At 55.4% G+C, this 19889-nt stretch overlaps 1 protein-coding gene across 1 annotated transcript in view; it reads left to right on the forward strand.

The window, feature by feature from the left end:
* The first annotated feature begins 226 nt into the window (after positions 1–226).
* Positions 227–19889, forward strand: part of LOC133360318 (phosphatidylinositol phosphatase PTPRQ-like) — a 64947-nt gene continuing 45284 nt past the window's right edge. The window contains exons 1-8 of the mRNA XM_061578965.1: positions 227–376; positions 1540–1782; positions 6979–7052; positions 7939–8038; positions 8788–8916; positions 11008–11052; positions 13431–13457; positions 15397–15478. Of these exons, the coding sequence (XP_061434949.1) occupies positions 8019–8038; positions 8788–8916; positions 11008–11052; positions 13431–13457; positions 15397–15478 (303 nt within the window). The 5' untranslated portion in view covers positions 227–376; positions 1540–1782; positions 6979–7052; positions 7939–8018. The remainder of the gene's footprint in view (positions 377–1539; positions 1783–6978; positions 7053–7938; positions 8039–8787; positions 8917–11007; positions 11053–13430; positions 13458–15396; positions 15479–19889) is intronic.

Consider the following 19889-nt stretch of genomic DNA (forward strand, 5'->3'; position numbering starts at 1 on the left):
GTTGTTGTTGAAGTTGTTGTCGTGGTGGTGGTTGTTGTTGTTGAAGTTGTTGTTGTGGTGGTGGTTGAAGTTGTTTTTGTGGTGGTTGTGGTTGAAGTTGTTGTTGTGGCGGTGGTTGTTGTGGTTGAAGTTGTTGTGGTAATGGTTGTTGTTGAAGTTGTTGTCGTGATGGTTGTTGTTGAAGTTGTTGTGGTTGTCGTTGTGGCTGCCCCCCCAGCCCCACCGGTGCCGCTGGGGCTGCCCGTGGTGGCGCGCCGTGCCGACGGCTCCCGCGCCGTCACGGCCGACACGGTGGCGCTCGCCGCTCCGGGCTGCCTCTTCAGCGACGAGCACGGACCCCTAGCACACATCCACACCATCGTGCTGGAGGCCGGGGGTAGGGGTCACGGGGGGTCACGGGGGGTCACGGGGGGGGGTTCCACGGGGGGGGGTTCACGGGGGGGGGTCACGGGGGGTCACGGGGGTATGGGGAGGACACGGTGGGTGAGATTCAGGAAGGACCCCTCGCACAAATCCACACCATCGTGCTGGAGGCCGGGGGTAGGGGTCACGGGGGGGTCACGGGGGGGGTCACGGGGGGGGGTCACGGGGGGTCACGGGGGGGGGGTCACGGGGGGGGGGTCATGGGGAAGGACCCCTCGCACACATCCACACCATCGTGCTGGAGGCAGGGGGTAGGGGGCACGGGGGGGGTCACGGGGGGGGGGTCACGGGGGGTCACGGGGGGGGGGGGGTCACGGGGGGGTCACGGGGGTATGGGGAGGACATGGAGGGTGAGATTCAGGAAGGACCCCTCGCACACATCCACACCATCGTGCTGGAAGCCGGGGGTAGGGGTCACGGGGGGGGCACGGGGGGCCACGGGGGGTCACGGGGGGGTCACGGGGAGGTCACGGGGGTCATGGGGGGTCACGGGGGGTCACGGGGGAGGTCACGGGAGGGGTCACGGGGGGGTCACACAGTGGGTGAGATTCAGGAAGGACCCCTAGCACACATCCACACCATCGTGCTGGAGGCCGGAGGTAGGGGTCACGGGGGGGGCATGTGGGGTCACGGGGGGTCATGGGGGGGTCACGGGGGTATGGGGAGGACACTGAGGGTGAGATTCAGGAAGGACCCCTAGCACACATCCACACCATCGTGCTGGAGGCCGGGGGTAGGGGGCACAGGGGGGGTCACGGGGGGGGGGGGGTCACAGGGGGCAGGGGGGGCCCGGGGGGGCACGGGGGGGTCACGGGGGGGGTCACGGGGGTGTCACGGGGGGGGGTCACGGGGGTATGGGGAGGACACGGTGGGTGAGATTCAGGAAGGACACGGGGAGGGGGGGGGGAGACAGTGGGGACAACGTGGGAGACGGGGAGACATGGGGAGTCACGGGTGGGGGACATGGAGGGAGACGTGGGGGAAGACACAGGAAGGACACGGGGGAGACACGGGGAGGGGTGGAGACAGTGGGGACACGTGGGAGACACGTGGGAGACACGTGGGAGACACATGGACCTTCACCGGGCATCATGTCCCCCCCCACCCCCCCTCCAGCCGTAGCGGACGAACCGCTCGCCACGTGGCATGAGGCCTACTTTGGCAGTCGGCCGCGGCCGTACGTGGCCACGGCGGAGGCCGTGGGATCGCCTGCCGGGCCCAGCGGGGGTGGGCGCGGCCACGGGGGGCACAGCGGGCCACCGAGCCCGTCCTCGTCGTGGGAGGGGACCAGACGTGCCGGCAGAAGGCCCGCACCGACCAGGTGTGCAACGGGCCACTCAAGCCTGGGAGAGCTTACCTGTGAGTGCGGGGCGGGGGGAGGGAGATTAATGCTCGTGCACTCGCCCAGAACACTCACCTCTGCACTCATACACTCACCTGTACACTCACCTGTACACTCACCTCTACAGTCATACACTCACCTCTACACTCATACACTCACCTCTGCACTCATACACTCACCTGTACACTCATACACTCACCTGTACACTCAACTCTACAGTCATACACTCACCTCCACACTCATACACTCACCTCTGCACTCATACGCTCACCTCCACACTCATACACTCACCTGTACACTCACCTCTACACTCACCTTCACACTCATACACTCACCTCCACACTCATACACTCACCTCCACACTCACCTTCACACTCATACACTCACCTCTACACTCACCTCTACACTCACCTCCACACTCACCTTCACACTCATACACTCACCTCTACACTCACCTGTACACTCACCTCCACATTCACGCACTATTTGGCACAGAAACGTTCCAATCAGTAATTGTTTACGGCTCAAATCTTGTCTAATTGGCTGCGTCGGGTGGTGGAATGTTCACGACACGTTTATTCTGCGCGATCCAGCCCAACAGAAACAACGTTATCATGAATGATATCAGAACCAGAATATGTATGTTTACTGCAGGAGGAATCCGATCCGATGAGCTATGAAGCTCTTTCTTCACAGGTGTCCAGTAGGGACACGAGGTCAGAACATCACAACGACAAACGCAGAGTACAAAACGGTGATGGTAGCGCAGGGCACAAGAAAGATAAACATATCGCCCTAACACACACAGTAGAAGTTAATCATCGATTTAAAGTTTTCGTGACTGCAGGGATTCATCTTCTTGGTTCTTTCGGTAAAGTCACGTAGAAGGGAAATAATAAAATAATAAACCATAATAAAATACAAAAATAAACATAATAAAATACAATTGTGAGAATTGTATTTTATTTCGATTTTAAGCTTTCGTGACTGCAGGGATTCATCTTCTTGGTTCTTTCGGTAAAGTCACGTAGAAGGGAAATAATACAATAATAAACCATAATAAAATACAAAAATAAAACATAATAAAATACAATTGTGAGAATTGTATTTTATTTCGATTTAAAGCTTTCGTGACTGCAGGGATTCATCTTCTTGGTTCTTTCGGTAAAGTCACGTAGAAGGGAAATAATCAAATAATAAAAATAAAACTACATACAAAAATAAAACAATAAAATACAATTCTCAAACATAATAAAATACAATTGTGAGAATTGTATTTTATTTCGATTTAAAGCTTTCGTGACTGCAGGGATTCATCTTCTTGGTTCTTTCGGTACAGTCACGTAGAAGGGAAATAATAAAATAATAAACCATAATAAAATAAAACATAATAAAATACAATTCTCAAACATAATAAAATACAATTGTGAGAATTGTATTTTATTTCGATTTAAAGCTTTCGTGACTGCAGAGATTCATCTTCTTGGTTCTTTCGGTAAAGTCACGTAGAAGGGAAATAATAAAATAATAAACCATAATAAAATACAAAAATAAAACATAATAAAATACAATTCTCAAACATAATAAAATACAATTGTGAGAATTGTTTTTTATTTCGATTTAAAGCTTGCGTGACTGCAGAGATTCATCTTCTTGGTTCTTTCGGTAAAGTCACGTAGAAGGGAAATAATAAAATAATAAACCATAATAAAATACAAAAATAAAACATAATAAAATACAATTCTCAAACATAATAAAATACAATTGTGAGAATTGTATTTTATTTCGATTTAAAGCTTTCGTGACTGCAGGGATTCATCTTCTTGGTTCTTTCGGTAAAGTCACGTAGAATGGAAATAATAAAATAATAAACCATAATAAAATACAAAAATAAAACATAATAAAATACAATTCTCAAACATAATAAAATACAATTGTGAGGATTGTATTTTATTTCGATTTAAAGCTTTCGTGACTGCAGGGATTCATCTTCTTGGTTCTTTCGGTTACTGTCATGTAGAATGGAAATAATAAAATAATAAAAATGAAACATAATAAAATAATTCTCACGACGTTTCGGCCACAACACAAGCAGCCGTCCTCAGGTGAAGAACAGGTATGTCGGTAAAGTCACGTAGAAGGGAAATAATAAAATAATAAAACATAATAAAACAATTCTCACGACGTTTCGGCCACAACGCAAGCAGCCGTCCTCAGGTGAAGAACAGGTCTGTCGGTAAAGTCACGTAGAAGGGAAATAATAAAATAATAAAACATAATAAAATAATTCTCACGACGTTTCGGCCACAACGCAAGCAGCCGTCCTCAGGTGAAGAACAGGTCTGTCGGTAAAGTCACGTAGAAGGGAAATAATAAAATAATAAAACATAATAAAATAATTCTCACGACGTTTCGACCACAACGCAAGCAGCCGTCCTCAGGTGAAGAACAGGTCTGTCGGTAAAGTCACGTAGAAGGGAAATAATAAAATAATACAAATAAAACATAATAAAATACAATTCTCACGACGTTTCGGCCACAACGCAAGCAGCCGTCCTCAGGTGAAGAACAGGTCTGTCGGTAAAGTCACGTAGAAGGGAAATAATAAAATAATAAAACATAATAAAATAATTCTCACGACGTTTCGACCACAACGCAAGCAGCCGTCCTCAGGTGAAGAACAGGTCTGTCGGTAAAGTCACGTAGAAGGGAAATAATAAAATAATAAAAATAAAACATAATAAAATACAATTCTCACGACGTTTCGGCCACAACGCAAGCAGCCGTCCTCAGGTGAGGAACAGGTCTGTCGGGGAGACAGCGTCTGAATGACGCGTCCTGGGCTTGGAGCGTCTATTTAAGCTGGGAGGGAGGAGGAAGAGCGCCTTGACAAAAGAATGTGCATATCAAGAGGAATTTTAGCATATTTATGTAATATTACACTATTATTCTACCCACCCTACTGCACACCACACTGCTGCATATTCACCATACAACTACGAATTTTAGAATATTTATGGGAAATGCAGATATGCGACTGGTACTTCTTGTGATTACTATACACCACCCTATACCTTATAGATTGTAATTTTACACTATGTATTATTCTACACACCCTACTGCACATCCTACCAGGAAAATCTCACTTATCGGTAATGAAAGCCTCTTCCTCCTCCTCCATACTACTACGCGTTGGCCATTTGTTGTTAATCACCGATAGGAGGAGCAGCAGTGGCCACTGCATTGTGATGCCATCAGCAGGTCCATGCCACGTCCATCTAAGGACTGATGTCATCAGGAGGTCCATGCCACGTCTATCTAAGGAGTGATGTTATCAGGAGGTCCATCACATGTCCATCCAAGGAGTGATGGTATCAGGAGGTCCATGCTACGTCTATCCAAGGAGTGATGGTATCAGGAGGTCCATCACATGTCCATCCAAGGAGTGATGGTATCAGGAGGTCCATGCCACGTCTATCTAAGGAGTGATGTTATCAGGAGGTCCATCACATGTCCATCCAAGGAGTGATGGTATCAGGAGGTCCATGCTACGTCTATCCAAGGAGTTATGGTATCAGGAGGTCCATCACATGTCCATCCAAGGAGTGATGGTATCAGGAGGTCCATGCCACGTCTATCTAAGGAGTGATGGTATCAGGAGGTCCATGCCACGTCTATCTAAGGAGTGATAGTATCAGGAGGTCCATCCCACGTCCATCTAAGGAGTGATAGTATCAGGAGGTCCATGCCACGTCTATCTAAGGAGTGATGTTATCAAGAGGTCCATGCCACGTCTATCTAAGGAGTGATGTTATCAGGAGGTCCATGCCACGTCTATCCGAGGAGAGATGTCATCAGGAGGTCCATGCCACGTCTATCTAAGGAGTGATGTTATCAAGAGGTCCATGCCACGTCTATCTAAGGAGTGATGTTATCAAGAGGTCCATGCCACGTCTATCTAAGGAGTGATGTTATCAAGAGGTCCATGCCACGTCTATCTAAGGAGTGATGTTATCAGGAGGTCCATGCCACGTCCATCTAAGGAGTGATGTTATCAAGAGGTCCATGCCACGTCTATCTAAGGAGTGATGTTATCAAGAGGTCCATGCCACGTCTATCTAAGGAGTGATGGTATCAGGAGGTCCATGCCACGTCTATCTAAGGAGTGATGTTATCAAGAGGTCCATGCCACGTCTATCTAAGGAGTGATGTTATCAGGAGGTCCATGCCACGTCCATCTAAGGAGTGATGTTATCAAGAGGTCCATGCCACGTCTATCTAAGGAGTGATGTTATCAAGAGGTCCATGCCACGTCTATCTAAGGAGTGATGGTATCAGGAGGTCCATGCCACGTCTATCTAAGGAGTGATGTTATCAAGAGGTCCATGCCACGTCTATCTAAGGAGTGATGTTATCAAGAGGTCCATGCCACGTCTATCTAAGGAGTGATGTTATCAAGAGGTCCATGCCACGTCTATCTAAGGAGTGATGTTATCAAGAGGTCCATGCCACGTCTATCTAAGGAGTGATGTTATCAAGAGGTCCATGCCACGTCTATCTAAGGAGTGATGTTATCAGGAGGTCCATGCCACGTCCATCTAAGGAGTGATGTTATCAAGAGGTCCATGCCACGTTTATCTAAGGAGTGATGTTATCAAGAGGTCCATGCCACGTCTATCTAAGGAGTGATGGTATCAGGAGGTCCATGCCACGTCTATCTAAGGAGTGATGTTATCAAGAGGTCCATGCCACGTCTATCTAAGGAGTGATGTTATCAGAGGTCCATGCCACGTCTATCTAAGGAGTGATGTCATCAGGAGGTCCATGCCACGTCTATCTAAGGAGTGATGTCATCAGGAGGTCCATGCCACGTCTATCCGAGGAGAGATGTCATCAGGAGGTCCATGCCACGTCTATCCGAGGAGAGATGTCATCAGGAGGTCCATGCCACGTCTATCCAAGGAGGGATGTTATCAGGAGGATCCATCCCATCCCTCCACTCGACGTTCACGGAAGATGTTCGGCAGAAACGGGGAACCAATCCAGCCCTAAATCACTGTTCTTTACCCGCGAGTTCACGAATTGGGCGCTCCGAGCTCGCAGGGGGTAAGGAGTGGCACTGTGCAATCATGTCTAGGAGCTGCTGCTGCTGCTGCTGATGATGATGATGCTGCTGATGATGATGTTGTTGTTGTTCACATGATGCATCCCAGGTTCAAGTTTCGAGGCATCAACATCCTGGGGCAGTACACGGACTCGCTGTACTCTGAACGCATCAGCACGCTGGGTGAGTCAGTCCGGTACATGAACCATAATCATGAGTAGAGGAAATGGTGAACTTTTCCTGGGCGTCCCCAAGGTCGACTCAGCCGTAATTGAGTTCCTTGACTGCCACACCGCCCACCTCGAACGCCACCCCATCCCAGCCTTACGAGGCGCTCACCGACAGCTCTTGCCCCAACAGTCTGTTAAGGCTACACGGGCGATCTTTGTCTTTGGTGTGTCCTTCATAGGTGCTACTCGTTACTGACAGCACTTGCCCCAACAGCCCGTTAAGGCTACACGGGCGATCTTTGTCTTTGGTGTGGCCTTCATGGATGCTTCTACTCGCTGACAGCACTTGCCCCAACAGTATGTTAAGGCTACACGGGGGATCTTTGTCTTTGGTGTGTCCTTCATAGGTGCTACTCGCTACTGACAGCACTTGCCCCAACAGTCCGTTAAGGCTACACGGAGGATCTTTGTCTTTGGTGTGTCCTTCATAGGTGCAACTCGATACTGACAGCACTTGCCCCAATAGTCTGTTAAGGCTACACGGGGGACCTTGGTCTTTGGTGTGGCCTTCATAGATGCTTTTACTCGCTGACAGCACTTGCCCCAACAGTCCGTTAAGACTACACGGGGGACCTTGGTCTTTGGTGTGGCCTTCATAGATGCTTTTACTCGCTGACAGCACTTGCCCCAACAGTCCGTTAAGACTACACGGGGGACCTTGGTCTTTGGTGTGGCCTTCATAGATGCTTCTATTCGCTGACAGCACTTGCCCCAATAGTCCGTTAAGGCTACACGGGCGATCTTTGTCTTTGGTGTGGCCTTCATGGATGCTTCTACTCACTGACAGCACTTGCCCCAACAGTCCGTGAAGGCTACACGGGGGACCTTTGTCTTTGTAGGGGATGGACTCTCCGGCAGTACCGTGGGGGTCGTCATCGGGGTGACCCTCTTCGTCGCATCCCTCATCCTCCTCGTCCTCATGGTCGTCTTCCTCACCAGGTGAGGAGCGGCAACCACCTCACCTCACCGCACACTCAACCACAACCTCGCAACAACCTCGGCAACAACCACGCAACAACCGCACCACAACCGCAGCCTCACCACAGGCACGGCTGCAGGCTCACCACAAGGTCACCACAACCAAAACCTCACCACAACCTCACCCACAACCAAAACCTCACCACAACCTCACCACAATGTCACCCGCAACCAAAACCTCAACACAACCTCACCACAATGTCACCACAACCACAACCACAACCTCGGCTACAACCTTCACGACAACCACAGGCTCACCATGGCTACAACCTTCACAATAACCTTACCCGCAACCACAACTTCACCACAACCTCGGCAACAACCGCACCACAACCACAGGCTCACCACGGCTACAACCTTCACGACAAACCTCACCCGCAACCAAAACCTCACCCGCAACCTCGGCAACAACCGCTACCACAACCTCAGGCTCGCCACAGCCTCACCCACTTGAACGAAGGGGCGGCCTCCGAGGTAGCTCCTTGACATCCGGTTCCACGTGGGCCGCTCTCCAGCATGAGCAGCCCGGGAGGACGACGACCGGCAGTTCGCGTGACGATTGCTCCTTGATGAGCACTGCGCAAAAGTGCGGTGATAAGCTTTAACCAGCCCCCCCTTTCCCCACCCTTGCCCCCCCTTTCGCCCCCCCTCTCGCCCCCCCCCCCATCGCCCCCCCACCCCCCCCCTTGCCCCCCCCTTGCCCCCCCCAGGTTCCGGAGCAGGCAGAAGGAGGGGGGCGCCTACTCCCCACGCGACGCCGAGATCTTGGACACGAAGCTCAAGCTGGACCAGCTGTTCAGCCTCTCGGAGCCGGAGACACGCGACGGCGCTCCCTCCCGGTGAGACTCGCGCGCTCGCCCGCACGCACGCTCACCCACACGTTCGCCCACAAGCTCATCCACATGCTCACCCGCACGCTCGCCCACAAGCTCGCCCGCCCGCACGCTCACCCACAAGCTCACCCACACGCTCACCCACACGCTCATCCACACGTTCACCCACACGCTCACCCACACGCTCACCCACACGCTCATCCACACGCTCACCCACACGCTCATCCACACGCTCACCCACACGCTCGCCCACAAGCTCACCCATACATTCGCCCGCACGCTCGCCCGCCCACACACTCACCTACAAGCTCACCCACAAGCTCACCCATACACTCGCCCGCACGCTCACCCACAAGCTCACCCGCCCGCACCCACGCTCGCCCACAAGCTCACCCGCCCGCGCCCACGCTCACCCACAAGCTAACCCACAAGCTCACCCACAAGCTCACCCATATGCTCGCCCACACGCTCACCCGTACATTCGCCCGCACACTCACCTGCCCGCATGCTCACCCACAAGCTCACCCACAAGCTCACCCACACGCTCACCCACACGCTCGCCCACACGCTCACCCGTACATTCGCCCGCATGCTCACCTGCCCGCACGCTCACCCACAAGCTCACCCACAAGCTCACCCACATGCTCACCCACACGCTCACCCACACGCTCGCCCACAAGCTCACCCGTACATTCGCCCGCACGCTCGCCCGCCCACACGCTCGCCCGCACGCTCGCCCGTATGCTCGCCCGCACGCTCGCCCGCACACTCATGCACAAGCTCGCCCCCACGCTCACCCACAAGCTCGCCCCCACGCTCACCCACACGCTCGCCCATACACTCACCCCCACGCTAACCCGCACACTAGCCCCCATGCTCACTCGCATACTCGCCCGCATGCTCACCCACACGCGCTCCCCCACGTTCACCCACAAGCTCACCCATACACTCGCCCGCACGCTCACCCACAAGCTCACCCTCAAGCTCGCCCATATACTCACCCACGCGCTCGCCCGCAAGCTCACCCACACGCTCACCCGCACACTCACCCACACGCTCACCCGCGCGCTCGCCCTCCCCCAGGCCCACTCGTGCAGCGTCCCACCCCTGTGTGTGATCTCCCACTGAACTGACGTGGAATTTAAAGGTTCTCGGTTTTGTTTTGCTGTCCTCTCGGTCCACCAAACCTCGTGTGCCCTGCCGGCCTTAATAGGTGCTCGCTAACAGCTTGTTGCCCCGGCCGTGCGTCACGTGGGATCCCTGCCTGTGTGTGTGTTTGGGTATGTGTGTGTGTTGGTGTCTGTGCGTTTGGGTATGTGTGTTGGTGTGTTGGTGTCTGTGTGTTGGTGTGTGTGTTTGTGTGTGTGTGTTTGGGTATGTGTGTGTGTTGGTGTCTGTGCGTTTGGGTATGTGTGTTGGTGTGTGGATTGGTGTATTTGCGTGTGTGTGTTGGGGTATGAGTGTTGGTGTATTGGTGTGTGTTGGTGTGTTAGTGTGTGTATGTTTGGGTATGTGTGTTTGTGTGTGTATTTGTGTGTATGTTTGGGTATGTGTGTTGGTGTGTGTTTGTGTGTGTGTTGGGGTATGTGTGTTGGGGTGCGTGTGTCTGTGTGCGTGTGTGCGTGTTGGTGTGTGTTGGTGTGTGTGTGTGTTGGTGTGTGTTGGTGTTGGTGTGTGTGTGTGTGTTGGTGTGTGTGTCTGTGTGCGTGTGTCTGTGTGTGTTGGTGTGTGTGTGTGTGTTGGTGTTGGTGTCTGTGTGTGTTGGTGTTGGTGTCTGTGTGTTGGTGTGTGTTGGTGTGTTGGTGTGTGTTGGTGTGTGTGTGTGTGTGTTGGTGTGTGTGTGTGTTGGTGTGTGTTGGTGTGTGTGTGTTGGTGTGTGTGTGTTGGTGTGTGTGTGTGTGCGTGTGTGTGTTGGTGCGTGTGTGTGCTGGTGTGTGTGTGTGCGTGCATTGGTGCGTGCATCATAGTTCTCCACACCCCACCCCCTTGCGCTCCGAGCCGGCCTTCACAGGTGCTGCTCGCTAACAGCCCTTGCCCCAACGGTCTGTTTAAAGGCTACACGGGGGATCTTTGTCTTTGTCTCGTGCACACCCCCAGCCTCTCCTCGTTCCTGTTCAAGCACCGTGACCCGTTCAGCGTTCAGTAAGCAGCCTGCAACCACACACAGCACCACCACCACCAGCTCCTCCAGGCTAAGCAGGGGTCAGCCTGGTTAGTGCAGAGATGGGGGACTGAGCCCAGACTCACCCCAAGCTAAGCAGCCTGCAACCACACACAGCACCACCACCACCAGCTCCTCCAGGCTAAGCAGGGGTCAGCCTGGTTAGTGCAGAGATGGGGGACTGAGCCCAGACTCACCCCAAGCTAAGCAGCCTGCACACACACAGCCCCACCACCACCACCAGCTCCTCCAGGCTAAGCAGGGGTCAGCCTGGTTAGTACAGAGACGGGAGACTGGGCCCAGACTCACACCAAGCTAAGCAGCCTGCAACCACACACAGCACCACCAGCACCAGCTCCTCCAGGCTAAGCAGGGGTCAGCCTGGTTAGTGCAGAGACAGGGGACTGAGCCCAGACTCACCCCAAGCTAAGCAGCCTGCAACCACACACAGCACCACCACCACCAGCTTCTTCAGGCTAAGCAGGGGTCAGCCTGGTTAGTGCAGAGACAGGGGACTGGGTCCAGACTCACCCCAAGCTAAGCAGCCTGCAACCACACACAGCACCACGACCACCACCAGCTCCTTCAGGCTAAGCAGGGGTCAGCCTGGTTAGTGCAGAGATGGGGGACTGGGCCCAGACTCTCACCCCAAGCTAAGCAGCCTGTAACCACACACAGCACCACCACCACCACCAGCTCCTCCAGGCTAAGCAGGGGTCAGCCTGGTTAGTGCAGAGATTGGGGACTGAGCCCAGACTCACCCCAAGCTAAGCAGCCTGCAACCACACACAGCACCAGCACCACCACCAGCTCCTTCAGGCTAAGCAGGGGTCAGCCTGGTTAGTGCAGAGATTGGGGACTGAGCCCAGACTCACCCCAAGCTAAGCAGCCTGCACACACACACAGCATCCAGCACCACCACCGTCAGCTCCTTCAGGCTAAGCAGGGGTCAGCCTGGTTAGTGCAGAGATGGGGGACTGAGCCCAGACTCACCCCAAGCTCAGCAGGCGTCGGCCTGGTTAGTATAGAGATGGAGGATAGTATTGACTGATGCAAAGACATTCGACCCCGCAACCGCTTGGAGGTGGTGACTCCACCGTTGCCGACGATTCCTAGTTCAGTCGAAACCGGTGCACAGTGCATCACGTCTGTTCGGCCGCTCGAATCGGCTCGGCACCGTTGCGATGGCGAGCCGGCGAAAGGAGCGAGGGGAGCCCAGTGTAGTTCAGCCTTTCTTATGCAGTCTATTCTTAGTCTTAAGCCTCACCTTACCATATTAATAATAAGTATGCGGCCCTTGCCCCACCACCCTCTCCAACCATTATATATACGGAGTGGTAGCTCTTGCAATCTCTCATTTACGTGATGCAGCTGTCGTGGCTGTGACGGTACCACCTGAAGACGGAAGCTTGTGTTGCCTCCGGAACGTCGTGATTTTTATTTTATTTTACTTTTTAATGTTTTTACCTACGTGACTTTACTGAAAAAATCTAAGAATATGAATCATTGCAGTCACGAAAGCTTCAAATCTAGAATCAAATCTAGAACCCAGTGTAGTTGTTGATGTTTATTATCTCTTTTGTGTCGCACGAGGCACGACAACGATTTGCGCGCGGGTCTGTCGCGCATCCTCTGAACCTCGTGGTTTCCCCAGGAGGATCAGCGACGATGCTCATTTGACGATGATGATTGTGATGACGACGACGATTACAATAATGATGACGATAATGACGATCACGACGGCGACGATGATGACGATAATGATGATGACGATGATGGCGACCATTACGATGACTATAATGATGATGACGATGATGACGACGATGATGATGACGATAATGACGATGATGATGATGACGATAATGATGACGACGATGATGACGACGATGATAACGATGATGATAATGATGACGACGATGACGATAACGATGATGACGATAATGATGACGACTACGATAATGATGACGATGATGATGACGATAATGATGACGACGATGATGACGATGATGATGTTGAAGACGATCATGATGACGATAATGATGACGACGATGATAATGATGACGACGACGACGACGATAATGATGATGACGACGACGATAATGATGACGATGATGATGACGACGATGATGACGATGATGATGTTGAAGACGATCATGATGACGATAATGATGACGATCGCCGAGGGTCAACTCCGTTCATCACTCGACTCTGATGGTCGAGGCCGCAGACGCAGCGGTGGCTACGCAATGCTCACTGCGCAGGAGCCGAGCGGGGGGCTGTGCGGTAGCCGCGTTGTGGTAGCCGCGTTGCGGTAGCTGCCGTACCACCGAGTGAAACACTGCCTCTCTCATTGTTCTAGGCTGCTTAGTTACAGGAAGTCGGTCAAGTAAGTCCGCACCACCACCGCCACCACCACCGCCGCCACCACCGCCGCCACCACCCCACCCCACCACCACCACCACACCACCACCACCACACCACCACCACCGCCCCACCACCCCACCACCCCCACCACCACCACCCCACCACCCCACCACCACCACCCCACCACCCCACCACCACCACCCCACCACCACCCACCACCCCACCACCCCACCACCACCACCCCACCACCACCACCACCACACCACCCCCACCACCACCACCACCACCGCCCCACCGCCCCACCACCCCACCACCACCCCACCACCCCACCACCCCACCACCACCACCCCACCACCACCACCCCACCACCACCACCCCACCACCACCACCCCACCACCACCACCCCACCACCACCCCACCACCCCACCACCACCACCCCCACCACCACCCCACCACCCCACCACCACCACCCCACCACCACCACCCCACCACCACCACCCCACCACCACCACCCCACCACCACCACCCCACCACCACCACCACCACCCCACCACCACCGCCACCACCACCGCCACCACCACCGCCACCCATCACCCCACCACCACCACCACCCCACCACCACCACCCCACCACCACCACCCACCACCACCACCCCACCACCACCACCACCACCCCACCACCACCGCCACCACCACCGCCACCACCACCGCCACCACCACCGCCACCCCATCACCCCACCACCACCACCACCACCCCACCACCACCACCCCACCACACCGGGTGTGCTGCCCGCTCCTGTGTGCCGTGCCGAGTGCCGTGCGCTTCCCACCGCCGTCTGCGCCCCCCTACCACATTCCCGTGTGCCAGAGGTCTCAAACGGGTTTTGATTCCTTACCCGTACCCGGCCGCACCAGGGTCGCAAACGGGTACCCGTACCCGGCCGTACCCGTACCCGGCCGGGTACCTGATTGCGACCTCTGGGATGAAGCCATGTTGCAGGTGCGGGTGGGTTGATTCTAGGAACTTGAATTGTGAGAAGAGACAAGACGTTGGGAAATGAGTGACAATCACGGTGACTCACCAGTGACTCACGGCCTACCCGTACCCGTACCCGGCCGCACCAGGGTCGCAAACAGGTATCGGGTAGGGTACGGGTACCGGGTACCCGGTTGCAACCTCTGCCGTGTGCCGAGCCGCGGTGGCGTTCTGTGGAGCGGTCAGCGATCGGGAAGTGTCGGCGCAGTTGCACCGCCTGCACACTCGACGCCACGTCTGCCACGCGCCGGTGGCGGTCGGCGGCTACGGAGCCTGCCGGGCATACTTCACTGCCCTGGCGCGCGGTCGCGACCTCATCGCCTGCCCCCCCCCCCTCCAAACACCACCACCACGCAATCCTCTCGCCGCCACCGCAGCCACTGCATGGCGCTTGCTTCTCCCGCTGCCGCGCTGTGTGCCGTGGCGGAGTTGCCGTGTTGCCGCGGCGGTGCCGCCGTGTGCCGTGGCTGTGTTGCCGTGGTCATGCCGCTGGTTGCCACTGTTGCCGCGTGCCGCTGTGTGCCACTGTTGCCGCGTGCCGCTGTGTGCCGTGGCTGTGTTGCCGTGTGCCGCTATGTGCCGTGACGGTGCCGCTGTGTGCCGTGGCTGTGTGCCGTGGCTGTGTGCCGTGTGCCGCTGCGTGCTACTGTGTTGCCGTGGTCATGCCGTTGTGTGCCGTGGCTGTGTTGCCGTGGTCATGCCGCTGGTGCGGCGGGGGAGTTTGACGTGCCAACGTGTGCGGTGTGTGAGGATGCGGCCACACGGGGGCTGCCCGGTGGAGCCGGGTGGGACTCGGACCGTTGTGTTTGTTGCGCGCCCCCCGCCCCCCGCCCCCCGCCCCCCCCTCCCCCCGCCCCCCGCCCCCCGCCCCCCTCCCCCCTCCCCCCGCCCCCCTCCCCCCTACCCCCGCCCCCCGCCCCCCGCAGGCCGGTGCCGAAGAAGTCCTTCCTGCTGCACGTGGAGTCGCTGTGCGCCAACGGGAACCTCAAGTTCATCGACGAGTTCACGGTGCGAGCGCAGCCCCCACCAGCACACCCGCACCCCCCGGCCCTACACACATACACAGCTCCTACACACACACACAGCTCCTACACACACACACGCAGCCCCTACACACATACACAGCTCCTACACACACACACGCAGCTCCTACACACACACAGCTCCTACACACACACACAGTCCCTACACACACACACACAGCCCCTACACACACACACGCAGCCCCTACACACACACACAGCTCCTACACACACACACACAGCCCCTACACACACACACACAGCCCCTACACACACACACACAGCCCCTATACACACACACACAGCCCCTACACACACACACACAGCCCCTACACACACACACACAGCCCCTACACACCACACACAGCCCCTACACACACACACACACAGCCCCTACACACACACACACAGCTCCTACACACACACACACACAGCCCCTACACACACACACACAGCCCCTACACACACACACACAGCCCCTACACACACACACACAGCCCCTACACACACACACACAGCCCCTACACACACACACACAGCCCCTACACACACACACACAGCCCCTACACACACACACACACAGCCCCTACACACACACACACAGCCCCTACACACACACACAGCCCCTACACACACACACAGCCCCAAACACACACACAGCCCCTACACACACACACACGCAGCCCCTACACACACACACACAGCCCCTACACACACACAGCTCCTACACACACACACGCAGCCCCTACACACCACACAGCTCCTACACACACACACGCAGCCCCTACACACACACAGCTCCTACACACACACACGCAGCCCCTACACACACACACAGCCCCTACACACACACACACGCAGCCCCTACACACACACACAGCTCCTACACACACACACACACGCAGCCCTACACACACAACACAGCTCCTACACACACACACAGCCCCTACACACACACAGCTCCTACACACACACACGCAGCCCCTACACACACACACAGCCCCTACACACACACACACGCAGCCCCTACACACACACACAGTTCCTACACACACACACGCAGCCCCTACACACACACACAGCCCCTACACACACACACACACAGCCCCTACACACACACACAGCCTCCTACACACACACACACAGCCCCTACACACACACACCAGCCCCTACACACACAACACAGCCCCTACAAACACACACACACAGCCCCTACACACACACCCAGCCCCTACACACACAAACAGCCCTACACCACACACAGCCCCTACACACACACCACAGCCCCTAAACACACACACGCCCTACACACACACACACAGCCCCTACACACACACACACAGCCCCTACACACACACACATCCCCTACACACACACACACAGCCCCTACACACAACACACACAGCCCTACACACACACACACAGCCCCTACACACACACACAGCCCCTACACACACACACAGCCCTACACACACAGCACACAGCCCCTACACACCACACCAGCTTCCCTACACACACACACAGCTCCTACACACACCACAGCCTCCTACCACACACACGCCGACCAGCCCTACACACACACACGCCCCTACACACACACAGCCCCTACACACACCACAGCCCCTACCACACACACACAGCCCCTACACACACACACACAGCCCCTACACCACACACACACACACACACACACAGCCCCTACACACACCACACAGCCCCTACAACACACACACCATAACACACACACCAGCCCCTACACACACACACAGCCCCTACACACACACACACAGCCCCTACACACACACACACAGCCCCTACACACACACACAGCCCCTACACACACACACAGCCCCTACACACCACACAGCCCCTACACACACACACAGCCCCCTACACCACACACACAGCCCCTACACACACACACAGCCCCTACACACACACACAGCTCCGACACACACACACAGCCCCTACACACACACACAGCCCCTACACACACACACAGCCCCTACACACACACACAGCCCCTACACACACACACAGCCCCTACACACACACACAGCCCCTACACACACACACACAGCCCCTACACACAACACACACAGCCCCACACACACACACAGCCCCTACCCACACACACAGCCCCTACACACACACACAGCCCCTACACACACACACACAGCCCCTACACACACACCAGCCCCTACACACACACACACACAGCCCCTACACACACACACAGCCCCTACACACACACAGCCCCTACACACACACAGCCCCTACACACCACACAGCCCCTACACACACACACACACAGCCCCTACACACACACACCCCTACACACACACACACAGCCCCTACACACACACAGCCCCTACACACACACCCAGCCCCTACACACACACAGCCCCTACACACACACACAGCCCCTACACACACACACACACGCCCCTACACACACACACAGCCCCTACACACACACAGCCCCTACACACACACACAGCCCCTACACACACACACAGCCCCTACACACACACAGCCCCTACACACACACACAGCCCCTACACACACACACAGCCCCTACACACACACACGCCCCTACACACACACAGCCCCTACACACACACACACACTTGCCCCTACACACACACACAGCCCCTACACACACACACGCCCCTACACACACACACAGCCCCTACACACACACACAGCCCCTACACACACACACACACAGCCCCTACACACACACACACAGCCCCTACACCACCACACAGCCCCTACACACACAGACACAGCCCCTACACACACACACACACAGCCCCTACACACACACCCACACAGCCCCTACACACACACACAGCCCCTACACACACACACAGCCCCTACACACACACACACAGCCCCTACACACACACACAGCCCCTACACACACACACAGCCCCTACACACACACACAGCCCCTAACACACACACACAACCAGCCCCTACACACACCACAACAGCCCCTACCACACACACAGCCCCTACACACACCACACAGCCCCTACACACACACACACAGCCCCCTACACACACACAGCCCCTACACACAACACACACGCCCTACACACACACACAGCCCCTACACACACACACACAGCCCTACACACACACACAGCCCCTACACACACACACAGGCCCCTACACACACACACACAGCCCCTACACACCACACACGCCCCTACACACACACACAGCCCCTACACACACACACAGCCCCTACACACACAACACAGCCACCGACACACACACACAGCCCCTACACACACACACAGCCCCTACCACACACACACAGCCCCTACACACACACACAGCCCCTACACACACACACACACAGCCCTACACCACACACAACACAGCCCCTACACACACACACACAGCCCCTACACACACACACACAGCCCTACACACACACACACAGCCCCTACACACACCACACAGCCCCTACACACACACACAGCCCCTACACACACACACACAGCCCCTACACACACACACACAGCCCCTACACACACACACAGCCCCTACACACACACAGACACACCCACCCAGCCCCCACACACACACAGTCTCTACCACACACACACAGCCCCTACACACACAACAGCCCCTACACACACACACAGCCCCTACACACACACACACAGCCCCTACACACACACACAGCCCCTACACACACACACACAGCCCCTACACACACACACAACAGCCCCTACACCACACACCACACAGCCCCTACACACACACACAGCCCCTACACACACACACAGCCCCTACACACACACACAGCCCCTACACACACACACACAGCCCCATAGACACACACACGGCCCCTACACACACACACAGCCCCTACACACACACAGCCCCTACACACACACACAGCCCCTACACACACACACAGCCCCTACACACACACACACAGCCCTACACACACACACACAGCCCCTACACACACACACAGCCCCTACACACACACACAGCCCCTACACACACACACAGCCCCTACACACACACACACACAGCCCCTACACACACACACAGCCCCTACACACACACACAGCCCCTACACACACACACAGCCCCTACACACACACACAGCCCCTACACACACACACACACAGCCCCTACACACACACACACAGCCCCTACACACACACAGCCCCTACACACACGCACAGCCCTACACACACGCACAGCCCTACACACACGCACAGCCCTACACACACACACAGCCCTACACACACACACACAGCCCCTACACACACACACAGCCCTACACACACACCAGCCCCTACACACACACACAGCCCCTACACACACACACAGCCCCTACACAACACACACACAGCCCCTACACA

The sequence above is a fragment of the Lethenteron reissneri genome, chromosome 68 (genome assembly GCF_015708825.2).
Source record: "Lethenteron reissneri isolate LAM-NWPU_2019-01 chromosome 68, ASM1570882v1, whole genome shotgun sequence".
Classification (NCBI taxonomy): domain Eukaryota; kingdom Metazoa; phylum Chordata; class Hyperoartia; order Petromyzontiformes; family Petromyzontidae; genus Lethenteron; species Lethenteron reissneri.